The sequence below is a fragment of the Mastacembelus armatus genome, chromosome 3 (assembly GCF_900324485.2).
Source record: "Mastacembelus armatus chromosome 3, fMasArm1.2, whole genome shotgun sequence".
NCBI lineage: Eukaryota > Metazoa > Chordata > Actinopteri > Synbranchiformes > Mastacembelidae > Mastacembelus > Mastacembelus armatus.
In genome coordinates, this window is record NC_046635.1 from 992,957 (window position 1) to 1,011,325 (window position 18,369).

The window sequence follows — 18,369 nt, forward strand, 5'->3', positions numbered from 1 at the left end:
ATCAAAATGTCAGATTACTCTTAACATGTATCACAAATATTCACATTTTCTCCACAATGTTTTTTTTAAAAGGATTAACAGGTCACATGTACATTTGTGCAAAAGTTACCTCATTAGGTTTTTTCTTAGAGACAAAAGGATCGACCAGTGTTTCTGATCAAAAACATCCATCTGACTTGGCCATATTGTTCTTTATAGCACGCGTAACTTTTACTACTCTTGGCAATTTGAGAGAAATAAAAGGTTAACAGAAATATATAAAAAAGGAAAAAGGATAACACGAGGAATTAATAATCTACCATTAAGGTATAAAAATTGAATCCTGGGAAAACAGTTTCTACCAGCATCACAATAGTGTTCAGGTTTGAAATCTTATCTAATGTGTCCACTGGGCCACGGCTGCAGCCTGCATGGCTGCTATTTTTAGAGCTGGCTGTGATAAGAATGAGGACAGTGAAATGTTCAGTGGTGATGAATATTGTAAAATGGAAAAGGAAACAAAACATCCACCCACACATTAATACAGTACAGACATAATGTACAGATGTCAGGGTTTCCCTTAGGAGTCCTCTGTGGTGACGTCCAGTTTTCTCTGAGGGATGTAAACAGGTTTGGTGGTCGGGTGTCCACCGGTGGTCACCACAGCAGCCAGAGGCTGGATGGAGACGGGTGTATTGAAGAAGCTGTGCTGGGAGAGCCCAGTCCCTTTCGGGGTGGCCATCAGAGGCTGGACAATAGAGAAAGCTCAGTGAGTCAGGCTGCTGGCAGTTATTAGGCATAAACTAAAAATAATTACCTTAAATTCTTCAAGGATAAATTAAAGAAATAAAAAGTAAAATCAACTTGTCTTTCTAGAATTTACATAGATCTGTCCCAAACGAGCTGACACCGAGGTCTGATGGTTCTCTATGGGAAAACATCTGCAGGACTAGATTTTCAGTGGTTGTGATTGGTGGGTGAATGGGAAGGGCTATAATGGCCAGTAGGTGAAATGCAAAGTGCATTTATTGATTATTGATTAATGTCTTAGGCCATTTATCAGAGCACAGGAGGCTGAGCTTTTAGTCCCTACTACCGTCACTATTACTACTCACTACTCACCATTAAGTGATATTAGTCGAGTACTGTTCTCAGACCTGACAAAACTCCACCAGAGCCACAGACGACCTTCTACCACTGATTTCGCAGGTTGACTACAATTTTCTATGACTAGTAACAGTAGGTAACATAATGTCCAACTCAATTTGAAAAGTTATTGTCTTAATAAAAGACTTTATTTTTTACCTGTTGTAGATTGATCAGGGTCAGTGGTTGTGCAGAGAGAGACTGCTGGACAGGTACAGGAGACACTGTTTTTAGGAAAACCACGCCTTTCTGCTGCAGAGACAGAGAGCTCGACAGCGGGCTACGCAGGGCGTCAGCGTGCTCTGGAGTCTGGGGGGCAGCAAAGGTATTTCCTGGGCTGGGGTTTGAGATCAGACCAAGGTTCTGCAGGGTGAAGTTGAGAATGGCAGGACTGGGGCTGTGGAGGTGGTGAGCCTGCTGAGTGGCAGTGGGTCTGTGGAGACGAAGACCGGTGGGTGTAATCTCCTGGGTGAGGGCCGGTCTGGAGCCTGTTGATGAAAATTTTAAACGCTCCACTCACTTCTCTTGATGTAGTTATTCATGTGCACAGGCCCTTACTGTTAACCTGCAGTGTTTAGAAAATTAATTTTCTGCTATTAATTAAGTCATTTACTAATCTGAAGACAAACATCTTCTGGTTCAGTGTTATATTTACTTTATTATGAATTTGGGTACCGGACCATTGCTCATACAAATTAATTTTAAAAAGTGATAGAAAACAAACAGTTGCTAATCTAATTTTTTTCTCTCTCAGCTTTTCCCGATTAGTGCGAGCCACAGCGGATCAAATTGATCTGCATGATTTGTTTGGCACAATTCTGAACTCCAGATGCAACCCAGTCCTGTGGGGTGCTCTCCTGGAGTACCCTGAAGAGAACCCACACAAGCACAAGGAGAACATGCAAACGCCCCTGCCGGGTTTTGAACCAGGAACCTTCCTGCAGTGAGGCAGCAGTGCTAACCACCAACGCATCGTACCGCCCAGTTCCTAAAGTATAACAGTAAAATTTTCCACAATTGTTTGAGAAAAAGACAAAAATCCAGGTAGACCCTCAAACCTAGAACCAACACCTCACTGGCAGTTAATGACGTATTTACCTGAAGTTGGTGTTTGGTAGATGCTGCAAGTAGGAGTTGAGGCCTTGTTGCTGTCTCCTCCTGAACCCTGAGTTTCCCTGTAGCTGGCGAGGGACTGCTGGGAGATAGGGATCAGGTATCCGGCTGGTACTAAAGTCTGGACGTGCAGAGAAACAAATGTCACACATATTGTTCAGTAAATAAAGGTCTGAACAGTTTTTTGTATTAAGCCTTGTAACCAACATCGTTGTGCGTTTACCTCAGTGTGGAGTGGACCAGGCACGAGGTGTACAGCTCTGAGTGGCGTCAATCCTGCCTCGCCGTCAGAGTTCACCGTCTTGTCTTCTCTGTCTAGGAAGGTCTCCAAGCTCTGCTCTAGTGTCTGATTGGCTACAGCAGCACCAGGGGTGTTGACAAACTCTGGGTCCAGGTGAAGAGCGCGAGGCGAGGGCCGGCTGGAAAGCTGATTGCTAAGACGAGGTTTCAGACGGGCCTGCAGGATCTCGCACAGTTTTGGAGATGAGTCCTGCAGAAGGTCAACAGAAATCATTGAAAACAACATGAACTTTGACGTTTTTGTTACAGAGAAATGTGCACAGGAAAAAAAAGACACTGAACAGCAATCACATCAATCTGGTATTTGGTTTCTAATTCTTTTTTCTTTTTACCTTCAGGTTGGGGTCGCTCCTTTTGGCTTTGGAGGGGCTACTGTCTGAGGCTGAATCAGAACGCAGCCGTTTGGATGCCAGGGGGCTAACCTCTGATGGCCTGGAGACCTGCTGGCTCTTAGCTGTGGGCTGCCCTGTCGGACTCTGCCCAGTCTTATCCTCAAACGTCATAGACCGCACGGCGAGGCTGGTTGGCTGCGGCCTGGCGAGAGGGTTCGGCCTGAGGGAAGAAGCGGGCAGATACACAGTGTAGGACCCGCTGCCCTGCTGCTGAGGTAACAGGACAGGGATCAGGGGAGAACACTGTGCAGGGACGTAAGCGACGGAGCTTGTGGGCTTGGATGCCAGTGGGGTCAGGTGGACAGTAGTGTTGACTCCAGGCTCCTGGGTTGGAGTTAGCAACAGTGCCTGAGGTGGTTTCATTGAACTAGAGGAGACTGGCTGTAACCTCACAGCAGCTGCATCTGCCTCAGCGGCAGCAGGCTTCGGATCTTCAACTCCAGACCTGGAACATAAGTGATTTAACACGTGAGCTACAACCTTAGCAAAACTAAGGCAGAGTGCTAGCCCTGTAGTTAGGTTCTGTTTTTCCTAATCAAAGTAAATTATCCATGGCTGTTGGTCTTTATCAGCTGTCTTATTACAAAAACCTCAAGGTGTAAAACTAACAGGCTTGACAGCAAATTCATTATTGGAGAATGGATAGTGTGGGTGGCAAGTAATCCTGCATCCTCCGTACTGTGCAAGTCATGCTGGTCCTGGACGTCTCATGTACAGTATCACAGTATCACAGTCACTGTGTGTTGCACATATTCTGATGAGACTTAGGATTGTTAATGTTAACAGGGTGTCAGCAGTGTGGATCCACACCCTTCGCTTTAATACGTACAGTTTATTTATACAGAGCTCTGTTCTCTCGATTAGATGATGAACAATAAAATCATTCACTTATTTATTCATTTTAATAGTGATACCTCCTCAACAAAGCTGGGCAGTGTCAGATTCTTTCAGATTTTAAACTTTTATGTGTCACTAAGTCATTTCACATAGTTCAGTAGTTGGTAATATAATACATATATACCATATATACACCATGATCTTCAGGTGGGTTTGCATCAGACCTGTTCCTATCACCTTCACTGGTCAGACAAATGCACCGGATTTCATTTGATTCAACCCCCAACACTTTAGACCGATTAACACGTTTAACTGGAAGTGAACTTACACTGACTCCTGGTCAAGTTCAATTTTACAAATAGCAGCAAGTTGAGCCATTTTGTTTGGAAAGTCTGTGCCTGATGAATCATCTGCAGACAAAAGAAAAGAGGGTTAGATATAAATGTTTTAACAGCATTCACAATCACACAGTGCAATGACAGCTTTGTGTGGAATAACACTTCCTACACTCACTCAGGGCACTTTTGACAGGACTGCTGGGTGCAGAGTTGACCTTGCGTCGGTCGTCCTGAATGCTCTTTGCCAGCTTTATGAGGGAGGGGTGCCTGGTGAAACTGCGTTTAGCCTCAGGTGATGAAAAAAGGTTTTTGGCACAGTTGTCTACAGATGCACGAGACTCCAGTACACTTTTCGTCTTAGATGGGCATCCAGATGGACAGCTGTCCAAGTCTGAAGACAGAGTTTAATGTTTAGTCTGTGGGTTCATTTTACACACGATCAGCAGTATTAAAAGAAACTAAAAGTTCTGAAAGTCAGCATATACAATAGTTTCTAACTAAGACAAGACCATGTTATAAATTTGATGCAAACTGTCGACTGTCATAAAAACAATAACTGAATGCTTGTACCATTAACTTGTGGAAAATCTTCAGGCCCAACCCATTCAAAAGCTGGTTTCCTGCCCCTCTCTTCTGTCACGTGCACTTTCTCGATGAGCTTCAGGCTCCGTAGCACGTTAGCTATATCATAGAGCCGCCGCACTTTAGCTGAAAATACACGAGGAAACAACAAGATCATCTACTGCCAACAAAAAGACACAGAACATAATCCACAGTAATAGCGTTTAATATTTCTATCCACTGCCATCAGTGTAGCTTTTTCATTTCCATTGCTTTAACAGATATAAATAAACATGTATGTGTCATATTATGCAAGTAATATATGTATATTTGATAGACTTTTAAAAAGATTTAAAGGTTCAATGTGTAATATTCAAAACAAGAACTGCTAGAGCACTGCATCTTCTGCGTCACTATTTACGCCAGCAGACGACAAAACATGAGATATTTGGAACGTTTACATTAGACAGTTTCCCACTCACTCACTGCACCATTTGACTTCTATGTAATACTGAAAATATCATGTATCTGACAGGCTCTGTACTCACTCTTGAACTTGTTCTTGTCTTGATCTGCACCCTGGTCTTCTCCAATTAGGATCTTGGCGGCCACGTCCAGACTGACTACACGAGGATTAGACACCAGAAAGAGCATGACGAACTTCTGGCTCATCACCCGTAGAGATTTGTCCTTCCGACTATTGACAGAAGCTAAACAGGAAATAGAAAGTCTGTCACTTCAGGGCAGTTTTGCAATTAAATAATATTTAATAAAACAAGCAGACAGGCCAAATTGGATCAGTTCTTCGACGCTTTTCATCTTTATTGCAGGTGAAAAGTCATTCTTCACTACAATCAACCAATCTGGATGATGCAATAGATAAAATCAGAAGTCCCACTTTCTGATTGCTATGACTAGTTAAAGGAAATGGGTCTTAAATGTTACTCCTCTAGCTTTTCACCTGCTTTGAACTCTACTCCTGGAAGTTCGACAAAGAAGAGCTCTTTCTGTCCCCGCTCCCCGTTATCCAGGTCCACCACCTCCTCATTCTCCTTCTCCTCTTCGTCAAAGTCGAACTCCTTGTCCAGGAGCCGCTGCCGGATGTGCTGCATCTGCTGATCGTATCGGTGGTCTTTGCCCACCTTCTTCAAAATGGCCAGAGTCTGAGCAAGCTTGGTCTGGCCATGCCACGTGTAGCGGTTTTTTGCGGATCGGCTCACCATGTGCAGGCTCTCGAGCACATTCATGATGTCGTATATACGTCGTCGCTCCACATCTGTGCAGATGAAAGAGAGACACACAGTAAATTTGCCACCATTTTTCATACATTTGTGTTTCAGGACACAGCAGCCATCAGAATTAAAATAAAACATATAGTATCATCAAATATCCTGAAGGTCTGTGGTATTTTTTCCCTTCCTACTCTGAGATTGGTGAACCCCAGTATCATGACATCATCGAATGATAAACACTATATGATCTATATATATATAATTGCTTTTAGTTAAAGGAGACCTACTGAGCTCAGTGGCCACATCATCCAGGCAGATGTCGTTCTTGAGAGCAGGGTCTGGATAATCAGGATAGCGGGCGAGGAACTTGTGACAGAGCAGACCCAGGCTCTTCTCTTTTCTGCTCACCATTTTCTCTGACTCTTCTCCATTTTCAGTATCCTACAGGAAGATAACAGAAAATAACCGACAGAAAATGTTTTATTTGGACAGTTTGACTTATGTGTTAATCTTGTGTTACTGGATTTTTTTTTTTTTTATATATACCTGTGTAGATTCAAGACCTTCTTGCTCGTCATTGTCCATACACAGCTCCTTTTCCCGGTTCCTGATGTCAGGACTAGCTGCACTGATGAGCATTTTAAGGTTAGAGGTTGGTGTCCAGGGATCAACCGAACTCACTTCCCTTCCTTTTTTAGGAGTAGTAAGGGGACCCATGACTAGCTGCTTTTCCACTGACACTGTGCACGAGCCTGTAGAACTCTTTGGGGTATTTGCTGGAACCTGGGGTGCTACAAACCCATCATCCTAGTCAGCCAAAATGAGAAAACAAAAGGTACATGCATGAGTAGGACACAGATGAGATTGTCTGTTTTCAGATTCATCATTATTCCCTGGTGCCCCAAGTTAACATATTCAAATAGCTTTGCTCAACAGTCACAAACCACCAAATTTAGAGTTTAATATCTATTAAAAACTATTAAAGCAGAAAAAGATTTGAGAAATTGATACCTGTGATATTCTGGGAATGTTAAATGACATACAATCACTAGCTAATTAAAATTTTGGCCTTTAATGTCAGTTTGGCAGTCAACTAATCGACTGATCAACTTTCAGTTCTAGAGGAATGGTATATTTCTGGGTGCCTGAGAAATAAGGACACAGCGATGTAAGTCATAAGGGAGGCCAACAACCAAATTTGCTCTAGGAGCCCTAGGAGGGTTAATACGGCCATAAATTAGTTAAAACAACAACAACAAAAACTTTTCAGACTTTTAATATTTCTTATCTCTAACAAGCTTTACACATTTTTTATACATTGATCTGGTTTGTCTGATTTAATGTATCACCATTAATTAAAACCCAGGGTTTGACGTTAAATACCGCTGAACGTTATTTTTTTAGAAATAATTTATTAGCTAACGTTAATTTAAGTAGAATATTTTCATTGAGACCGTCTTACCGCGTTTTGAGCGCAAAATTTTGGTTGTGTAGCAGCATTTCACCCCAGCTGGACAGCGGAGTTATTCCGATGTTGACTCTGAGCTCTCCCCGATTGTAAAATTGATCAGAAATCACTTTAAATTGATCAAAACACCGGATGATATTGGCGGTAACTGACGTGCGTTCCACCGAATCCTCGGGCCCAACGGGCGCAGCGGTACCGCCCTTTCTGTGGGAACCAGCCAATGGGAGCGCGTCTCGCGGCAGCGTAGCGGAAGTAAAGGTTGTCCCGCGCAGGTAAACTGTTTTTGAAATCCTTGGCGCGGAACGTGCGGACGGTAACAGCGGCGGCTTGCTTTAAACTTTAACCCACCTGTGTCTGTCTGAATCCTCTCTACGAGGAGAAATCTTCACTCGTGAGGTGACTGGTTTCAAAAGTACAAGCCTTTACCTCAGAGTTAACGTTTGCAGCAAAGCAGCCAGACACGAGCGCCCGCCGTCTGATAAGATTTGTGGACCCAGTAAGTATTAAAACCCAGTAACGTCAACACCAGGCACGTTTTTATATCAGTGGCTTTGCTTTTAAAGGCTCGGACATTAACTCATGTTAACTTACATGCCCATTAACTCGATTAGTGCACAAGGAAACACACAGAGTTAACGTTAGTTAAACAAAACACTGAACCGCTTCTTCCTTTAACTCGATACAACTCAGATATGTGTGTGGACTTACCCAAATCTGCGAAAGGCGACTTGGTCAGAGGACACGTCTTAGGTTTTATCCACGTTAACGTCACTGTGTTGTGGATTTCGACATCCAAACGTCTGCGTTAAGCTCCAGTGGTCAAAAATGTGTGTTTCAACACGAGAGTTTCCACGTACAAAGCAGCGGCAGTAACAGAATCCCACAGGAAAACAGTAGCTACAAAAAATATACGAGGCTTTTTGGTTTTGTCCCTATTAGTAACTAGTATCCTCCGTCTTGGTCAACTTTAATTTACAGTGGTGAAAAAAAAGTTTGCCCAGTTGTGAGTAACCAGCAGCATTTGGCCCGCCCCGTCTGAGCATGCGCGGTCACAGCAGCCCCGGGGGCAGAGGCGGGCTCAGCCCGGGCTGCTGACAAGATGGCGGACTGTGACTTTGGCTGGAAGTTCTCAACTTTCTCCAGAAGTAGGGTCACGGTTTGGATTAATGTTAGCCCAGACCCCCTAATTCTAGCCCTAATCCTATTCACAACAGTAACTCAAACCACTTCAGCCAATATCGTCAACTTCCTGTCGAGGTTGACAGTTCACCATCTTGTCTGCAGACAGGTTCTCCTCAGACCCCTCATTCACAGCTGGCCACATCTGTTTTCAAACAGGAGTCAGGTGCCCATGTGGACATTTAAGAAATAATTTCTTGGTGTGGTAGTTTTTGTAAATGGATTTTATTACTTTACCCTTTGTCATTATTTACCCTACTTTATTTTGACAGTACGTTAGGCAGGGATGTTTTAATGTCCAGTATGAAGAGTAGGATTTATCACAAAATAAAAATCCCTTTCAGTGTATATATTTACCACTACCCTCTAAAAATACTATTGCAAGTACTGTATTAAAATGTTACCTAATTAAATGTTTGTACGTCTAATCAGAAAACCATCAACACCAAAAGTTCACAGTGCAGAAATAGTATCCCATTATTACTTGAATTTCCCTTCAATATTAATAATCTATGTCTGTGTCTGTCATGTCTCATGTGTGAGCAGCATTTCACTGTAGCTTGCTGCAATAGTGCCCATTTTATCAAATGATAAACACCATATGATCCATATATATTATTATAACTATTATATCGTTATAATTATATATATCTCTATATAATTGCTTTTAGTTAAAGGAGACCTACTGAGCTCAGTGGCCACATCATCCAGGCAGATCTTTAGAGCAGGGTCTGGATAATCAGGATAGCGGACGAGGAACTTGTGACAGAGCAGACCCAGGCTCTTCTCTTTTCTGCTCACCATTTTCTCTGACTCTTCTCCATTTTCAGTATCCTACAGGAAGATAACATGCACTGAATGTTTTATTTGGACAGTTTGGCTTATTAGAATGTTAGCTACCTGTTTTGTCATGTTACCCTCCAGATTGTTTTTTGAGTAATTTATTTATTGTTTGGTGTGTAATTATTCTGAAAATAAGATGTGTCTCTATGATTGTCCAAACCCAAAGTAATTACCACACAAAATTATTAAAAGTGGCAAATCTTATATTTGAGAATTTTGAACCATAATATGTTTTGATAAAAGAAGATATTTACTAATTTGTAAATTTACTAAAAGAGCTGCCAGTTAATGTTTTGTCCACTTACTAACTTTTCAGCTTATCCTATATATACTATTTGTAACAAAGCTTCATGTTTTATAAGCACTTAATAAATTTCTATGCAAAAGTAATGAAGGATTAACCAAGTACCTTAATTTTGTTCTTAAAATGTTCATTGGCATATATAAATATTTCACATATCCCAACTCTCTGTGACGTCTGATTTATCACTTTATTTTCCAGTGTTGCTGTTTCAATCTGGTAAAACTCTTCTGATTTCTCACATAGTCAGACATGAACTAGTTTTGACAGATCATTAGTCAGCAGAGGCCTTTTTATCTCAGGGGGCTCTAAGAGGTTAAGTCATTGTCTCCTGGAAGACATTCATAATTGTTCCCATTAAAACTGCCACAAATTATTGTGAAACCTGGAGTTAGAAGTTCACTTCCTGGCTCCATTTTCATATTGGCTGAGCAGTCGTGTTATGTGCATGTGAATGTTGGATGGATTGTCAGTTTTAGAAAGTTACAGAAATAGTTGGACACAGACTGCCACCCCATCACCTCACCAACACTGGACCAGTCCGACCACCCGAAAAACACTTCAGCTGAAGTATAAAAGCCACCTCAACCCCTACTTTCCACCGTTTCCTGCCTTTGTCTAATATTCCCTTTGGGTATTCTCCAAAACCTGATTGGCACAGTGCTGGTCTCCACTCTGTTCCAGTTTGGCACATGAAAAAGGGCCCATGTTGCTTATGACTAGTTAAATGAAACTGCTATGTGCATCAAATAAACACAATGTCACATGTACCAACAACACTGTGAACAATAACAGTCCCTGCTATGACTGTAACAATTAAAGACTTGAAAAGACTGAAGTTTTCACAACTTGCTGTGTTTTGAGTTCAGCTGATAGAGATGTACTGTTTAGTCCCTCTGCAGCTGCTCTTGCTGCTACATGACAAGCGGCTCACTACCTCTGCCAAATGTAGGTCCAGACAACAGCATATTACACATCGCAGCTTCAGATAGTGTGAAATATGCACCACATGAATACAGTTAAGAACCTAAAACTATAGGTTTTGACACATAATGTAGGATCCCACTTAGTTGATATTGTGTTTTAGTAAAATTAATGCAACATTATCATTACTATTTAAGTTATTATTAGCTGTTTTATATTATACATATTTATTTAAGCCTTCTAGGAGAGTTTTAAAATAGTTATCCCCATATGGAAACAGTTTCACATGTGAAATTTGGGACTGTGTTTACTTTTTTAAATCAAATTAGCCTTCCAGACCTTATGGGTTTTTCTGTGCTCACGTATCACTTACAAAAAGACAGCATAAAACACATCTTGTCATTTCAGCTGCAGTGCAAGATGTCCTTGGAAACAAATAACTGGCTCAGCTGTGAATTCTTCTTCTTCTCCTCCTTTGGGCTGCTCCCTTCAGGGGTCGCCACAGCCAATCATCAGCCTCCATTTAACCCTATCCTCTGTATCCTCCTCACCCACACCAACTATCCTCATGTCCTCCTTCACTACATCCAAGAACCTCCTCTTTGGTCTTCCTCTAGGCCTCCTTCCTGGCAGCTCTAACCTCAGCATCCTTTTACCAATGTATTCACTGTCCCTCCTCTGAACATGTCCAAACCATCTCAACCTGGCTTCCCTGGCTTTTTCTCCAAAACATCTAACATGAGCTGTCCCTCTGATGTCCTCATTCCTGATCCTATCCATCCTCGTCACTCCCAGAGAGAACCTCAACATCTTCAGCTCTGCTACCTCCAGCTCTGCCTCCTGTCTTTGTCTCAGTGCCACTGTCTCTAAACCAGACAACATTGCTGGTCTCACCACTGTCTTGTCCACCTTTCCTGGCTCAGCTGTGAAGTTTGCATTAAATTTACATGCACAGATACACAATATAACCAGACTACAGCATAATGACAAACATAGTACAATTGCTTGATTGCAGTTTTTGCTTGTTTTCCAATAATCTCAGTGTTGGATTATTTGTTTTTTGAAGTCACTTCTGCATGATGGCATATCTGCTTACAAGTACCATGTTAGCAGCAGGGATGGAGGGTGTTGATCAGGGCTACCAAACTGGGGTCTATTGCTCCAGGTTCCCTAAATGTCCTTGGTTAACTATATGGCAGTGGTTTCAGTTATGCAAATTTAGTTGGGAAATGACACGACCAAAGAGCGATGTCAAACAGCTAATGCAGGTCCTGTCAAAATCTAGTTGGGGCCAGGGCCAGGTAGTTTGTTATTCCTGAATATGAGTAGGCCTACTGGTGAGTTTCAAGGTTTCTAGGCAAATAATGTAGTTGCCATGTTCAGAAGGTCTTTTGTGTTAGTGGTGACAGTGGTAAGTGTGTGTTTCCAACTTGAATAGGGAGCTAATTTCAATTACTTCATTCTGGGTAGCCTGTTATCAAATAGTTGTAGCAGTTCAAAAGTAAAGTATCCATCTCTGACTTGTAGTTGAATAAAATTAATAACAGTAAATGACAACATTCAATAAGAGGTGTTTTAAATCTGTAGTAAATGTACAAAATATAACTGCATTGGCTCTTCATCTTATCGCTGACATGTCTCTGTTATCACCACTAGGTGGCGATAAAGCTCTCCTCACCAGGAGTCGCCATGGAAACCGACAGGCGCCTTCAAGGATGCTGGGAAACAGCGAAGCTTGAAACCATCAGTGACGTAATGTTACGGATGTGAGGGAGAGAGAGCGAGTGTGACCCTGATGCTGACTTCAAATGCAGCTGGTAAATTACAGCACTCAATCCTCCTACAGCAACTCATAGGGTTTGATTTAAAAGAGGCCCACTCTGTGTGCATGCCAGAAAAAGAGCCAGTGGGCAGGTAACGACCATATCTGCCAAGGTGTAGTCTTTGCTATCTTATTTTGCTAATGATTTTTAATTTCTGATTTTAATTTTGCCATTGTGTTTTTTTTTCTATCATAACATAACAACAGTAACACTAATACAGGTAGAGTGTTTAGCAAAATTAAAAAGCACTAAACGAGGAACAAAAAAAGGTTTGTTTAAAAAAAATTAAAAAAAAAAAAAGAAAAGTGGCTACACGCGCACACCTTTTCCGGCAGCGCGTGAATGCAGCAGCTGGCTGCTCCGCTCGCAGCCGGAGGAACGGACAGCGGAACGCACGAGGCAGGGATCCTCTCCACCGGGACGAGACGGAGAAGTGCGGGGTGAGCATCGTTTCTTACCACAGACATTGTTTACGAATGTTCCGTAGTTTATTTATTGTTGTTTAATTGAGGCGACCACGACCAGTTCCCAGAAAGCTCAGAACACAATCCAGTCCGTCAGGCAGCCTCAGAGCTCTCAGTGCCTCTCCTGCAGGGATGCTGCAGCAGCTCAAACCTTAGGCAAGCAGTTTGTTCCAGATTTGAACCCTCCAGTTAAGGTTTGTGTCTTGTCAAACGTAGACTAGACAGTCGTGTTTACTGCAAGAGCTGCATGGCATGATAACAAGTTTGTGACCAAAGGAAAAAAAAAAAAAAAAAAGTTAGAAATATGTTTTAAGATGCGTTATTTCAGGTGTGACAAGCCCACACCTGCAGCAATTAGCTTCAGGTTTGTTAAACCAGCGTTTTCCAAGATGCCATGGACATAAATGGTAGCTCACAGCATCTATAGGACAGTGTAGGTCTGCGTGATATTCTCATTGTCACCAAATCCTGTGACAAGATAATAGACAAGAATCAACACAAAGCCTGTTACTGTAACTTGCAGGAACAAATAGGCTTTAGGCTGAAGGCCACAGACGGGCTGGGGAACTCAAATTATTGGGAGGTGGACTAATACGTTAACAATGTTGGACCTTTTATTAGGTTTTTTTTTTTTTTCACAACAAAATGTTGAATCCACAAACCTAATCTTCATTCTGCATGTTCACACGGGTGACACATTAAAGGAAAAACCAACTTAAAGTGTGTTGGGCCGGCACACGCCATCAGAACAGCTCCAGTGTGTTTTTTTTAGTCTCTGGACTCCACCGGAGGGATGAACACCGTTCTTCCAAAAGATATTTTCCAATTTGGTGTTTTGACGATGGAGGTGGAGAGTGCTGTCTAACACATTGGTCCCAAACCTTCCATAGGTGTTCAACTGGGCGGAGCTCTGTTGACTGTGAAGGTCGACTCATTTGATTTATATCATATCTCATCCATTCAGTCAACCCTGGGGACGTTTTACCTCCTAGAGCAGACCGTCCTATCAGGTCAAAATGTTTTATCACGGGATAAAGCGGATCACTCAGAACAACTTTGCATTGATTTGCAGTGACTCTTCCCTCTAAGGGGAGAGTTGGACCTAAACCAATAGCCACCAGATCCCCTCTCCGCAGGGGTCAGGAGTTCCAGTTTTTCTGTAGGTTGTCTGTATTGATACGCGTCTCAAGCTCTTTCTGACACCTCAGCCGTTGCTTTAAGACTTCAGTTTAACTTCAATGCACCTCTGCTTTCTTTCTCCACACAAGCACTTGTTCACTGGATACCACACTTGACCTTTGAACTGTGAGTGACACCAGCTTTTACACATCTGATTTTGCTGGACGTTGTTTTGATTGGTGCTCTCTGGGAAAATAAATTTCACCAATTTTGCTGCATAGAAATTAAAATCTGCTCACATTTTTTTTTTTTTCAGTGGGAGACAGATTGAGTCTCAGGCAGTAGACAACATTATGACATTCTCCTTTAAGATCAAATTCCCATGGCAGCTGTGAGACTTCTAGGGGAATCAACTGTCCCGGTTGTCTCTGGTTCCGGTTTTCTGCCCTGATGATCACGTCAGGCCAGCCCCTTGGGACCAGGAACTGCAACGAGAAAGCATCACGAAACGATATGACTGAGACACAGCGCGTGGCTGAGGTCGGATCCCTCCACAGATTGGGTGCAATCTTTTTCATGAAGCAAAGTTGATGGACACACAGATTTTCCTGTTTTTGGATATATGCACCACGACTGGGAACCAAGTGGGAAGGGGACTGAAATACTTTGAGCAGGTATTTCCCTTAATTCCCGAAAAGGCTTGCCGGGGCTGGATTTTTAGCTGTGGGAGATCCTGAGTGTTCACTCACTTATGGGAAGATGGAGTCAGGAGCAGAGGCTAGTCCACACCAGCACCAGAGGAGGAAACCTGTGCTGCACGGATTGGAGGACCAGAAAAGGGTGAGTTAATGACTGTTTCTCTTTATCCTCAACAGTTACCTGTGTTTGAGATTGTGCATCTAGATAGTTGTTAAGAAAGGATCCAAAAACACTACGTCTAAATGCAAAAACAAAAAGACTTTCCGTGGAGGCGCTTGAAAAATTAATGCTGCCTTTTGCATTGTAACCTCAAGTGTAAAGGAAACATAATGAGATTAATTCAAAGCCGAAGAGTCGGTGAAAGCATTAGGGGTCTGTGAAGTCTTATTTGATGCTTTGTGGTTGTGTAGAATTACTTCAGCAGCCTGCTCTAAGATAGATGGAGTACTTGATACCGCAACTCATTTCTCCTGTTTCAGCTTTGCTCTGCATTTTCCACCCACATGATGTTGATGTGGTGCTGTTGTTCTATGCAAAACCCGTAGCTCTTTCTCCTGATTTTCATAGTTTGGCTTTAGATCAAGGGTGACATGGCCTTCTGTATGTTTAAAAAAAATAATAATTCAGTGTATGAACCCTTTTAACGTTGTGTCAGAAACAGAAACACTGATGTAAGAAACACTGGCTTCTTTACTTACTGTAGTTCTGGATGAGCTGATATTTGGGCGATGCATGATTTTCAACAAACCGTGACAATGTGCAGTTGTGGTCGACTGGGCACCAGACGACAACCCCGTGCGGGCTAAATTAATGTTTGTGTTGATTCAGAAGACATTAGTCTTCATTTTAGTGTGGCGACAGACTGACTTTCTCCTGCATCAGTGCACTCAACCGACTGACTTGCAGCTTTTATCAGTTTACAGTGTGTTTACAACTAAGGCAACAAAACAGGAGGGATCCACAAATCTTGTAGGTGATTGACTTCATCTAGATTTCCAACATGTGGGGTCCAGCACTGGGAGCAGCTGAAGACTGGGCAGCTGTTGATACTTACAAGGTCACACATTGAATGTTCTAGTTTGGTCATGGTCAGGTCTGGTTCTGGTCCATATGGTGTGGATATTGCTTTTACTTTTCTCCCTCTGCTAAAGTTGTGCCAAGGATGAGATTTTACAAGATTTATTTATTGTTTTTCTCTTTTTTTTCAGTCCTGTCTAATCTCCCAACTGTAAATTATTGATTTGATCAGGTGTGTTAAATTAGTCCCTTGAGAGATTATGCAGAACATGAATATTTACTGAAACAAACAGAGTCCCAGCTGCTGTTTTCCAAGTTTTTCAGACTGCGGATCCACCCTGCGGATGATACGTGGCACACTGATCAACACGAGGACTTTAGCATCTCTCTGTAGCATTTTGATTCAGCATGAAGCTCGATATATTATATAATTATAATAATTATAATATAATATCACATCTAAACTGTTATCGCTTCTACTGTAACCATCCAGTCATGATGTGAGCTTTAAAGAAATAAGCAGCTGCACAGCTGAATTTCATAGTAAACCTCAGTGGCAGTGCAAACGTGGCAGCATCATCAGTCGGAGACCAGACGAGGCCAGACGCTTGGCGCTCTCCTGGGATCAGAGGTGGTGTTCGACTGAGCCAATACTCACCTTCTCCCTTAATGGACATGGGTCGACTTAAATAAATTGAAAGCACTGATGTAGGAACGTGGACACATTGTTGGAGAATTACCTCAGGGTTCCATGCAGGAAGATTCATTGTCCCCAGACAATTATGGTACCTAGCCTGTGTGAGTTCACAGTCCTATATGTGATATTCACCCCAGTAGGAGGTAATTGGATTTTGTTCTCTTTGTAGATTTACTCTCTCACATGTCCCCTGCTCTATATATTAATGTTCACTGAGTAGAAATCATGGACGTACACAGAGAGAGCACAGAGGCTTAGAGAAGGACCCGGGATGTGGTGTATTGTGGGTGAATGCAGTCTTGGTGTTTGACAGCGGAGAATGGGCAGACTTTACAGTCATCAGAAACCTGCATGTTTCTAGTCAGTTGGTATTCATTGAAGATGGAGTAGATGAGATTAGATCTTTAGTGTTCTGAATTGTCCATCTACACACAGGTGAGGATTAACTGTCCCTGTCTGTGTCGATCCAATACTGTCTGCAGCACTGGAGCACTATTGTCAAGTAAAAAGCTTTTTATCATATTTTTTGTGATTATATTTGATTTTGTTTTTGAACTTGTTTTGTTCAGTGTGTCTCCTTTGTATACGCAGGTGTAAAATGATGTTGAAAGAACTTAAATGCTTGTGAACTCCAGGTGTAGAGAGACGTGCTTCATTTATTGGAGTGCAATTGAAGGAAAGGAGCTGTGAGCCGGTATTTGATTAGTAATGTCTGAAGAGACGCTGGGTGCCGTACAGATTTACAGCTCTAGTGCTGCACACAGGGCAAAAGTGTAGACTGTGTTGACAGTAACTCTAAATTAGTTACGTTTTAGAGCTATGCCCACACGTCTGTGGAAAAAATCAGTGCTTACATTGTCTTTGTTATCCACAGTCAAGGACAACATATTGAAAAACTGTGTGTTTTTTAAGTTGGACAGCAGAAATCAGCCCTTTGGCCCCACTGGCATCTGGTAGAGATGATGGCGGGCATGCAGAAGGTGACATTCTGGGCTTTCTCTAATGGAATCTATTATTGATTCAGCTCAATGAGGATGAAAGGGAATTTGACACTAATTGCTCAATCAGAGCCAGTGGATATTATGTATTTATTTTCACTAGTCATCTCCGACTGCTCATTAAGAGGTGCTTGATACGGTTGGGTGGGGTTCTGTAGGATAATGAGGTATTTACAGTGGATGTGCGTACAGCTAACTGCTCTGCTGCAGTCGTTCTCTAGCCTCATAATTAGCCAACAGACCCAGCTGAGTGGGGAAACCCAGCACAGCTTTGTGTATTTCCTTCACACGATGGGCTTAATGCTGAACCTCAGGATACTGGTCGTAGTTATCAGGAGAGACCTGGTTACTGAGGTTGAACCTTGGCCATGGCTTTAGTGACTTCCAGTGTTTCAACAGTGCTAACTTGCACATCAGCAACATCCCCGTCTGTCCATTCGTCTGTCTCAAAGTGGCAGCCCAGTCACCGTTTCCCTAGCTACTTCATCAAGCTTCCTTAAGATCCAGGAGGATCCTGTGCTGTTATCAGGCCAGACTAGATATGTAATCCCTCTGGCATATTGTGGGACTGCCCTGATGCTGAACTACCCTTAACTGGTTTCCAGTTTCTGAAATAGGCCTAAGGTGTTTATGTGTTGATTAAAAAATAAAAGTATAAAATTATTGTGCACAGCTACAGAAAAATAACTCGTCTTAGTGATTTGTCTACAGTGTTTCTTCCAACAGTGGACATTTAGCCAGGCATATGGGCAAGGTCATTATGGCCTTAACCTCCCTGAGCTGCCACCCTGTTCATTAGCATCGCAACATCTGTGCTAACCACCACTCAGATTTCTGCAGTCAGTGTCCTCTTACATTCTTAAACAAGCGTCTGTGTGCTGTCTGTGCAGTTGCAATGATTATTTGTTTCTGCCGCCTGAGCAGATTTGAATTCTGACT

General features: G+C 42.4%; 1 protein-coding gene across 1 annotated transcript; it reads right to left on the bottom strand.

The window, feature by feature from the left end:
- Positions 1–134: 134 nt before the first annotated feature.
- e2f8 (E2F transcription factor 8) lies at positions 135–8,387 on the bottom strand. Its single transcript, XM_026320447.2, has 13 exons — positions 8,075–8,387; positions 6,445–6,705; positions 6,186–6,339; positions 5,628–5,942; positions 5,215–5,376; positions 4,676–4,813; positions 4,281–4,496; positions 4,096–4,177; positions 2,871–3,375; positions 2,462–2,728; positions 2,224–2,359; positions 1,285–1,613; positions 135–727 (listed from the first exon to the last, which is right to left on the bottom strand). The coding sequence occupies exons 2-13, from the start codon at positions 6,613–6,615 to the stop codon at positions 560–562; spliced, it is 2,643 nt and encodes an 880-aa protein (XP_026176232.1). The 5' UTR covers positions 6,616–6,705; positions 8,075–8,387; the 3' UTR covers positions 135–559.
- Positions 8,388–18,369: the final 9,982 nt, after the last annotated feature.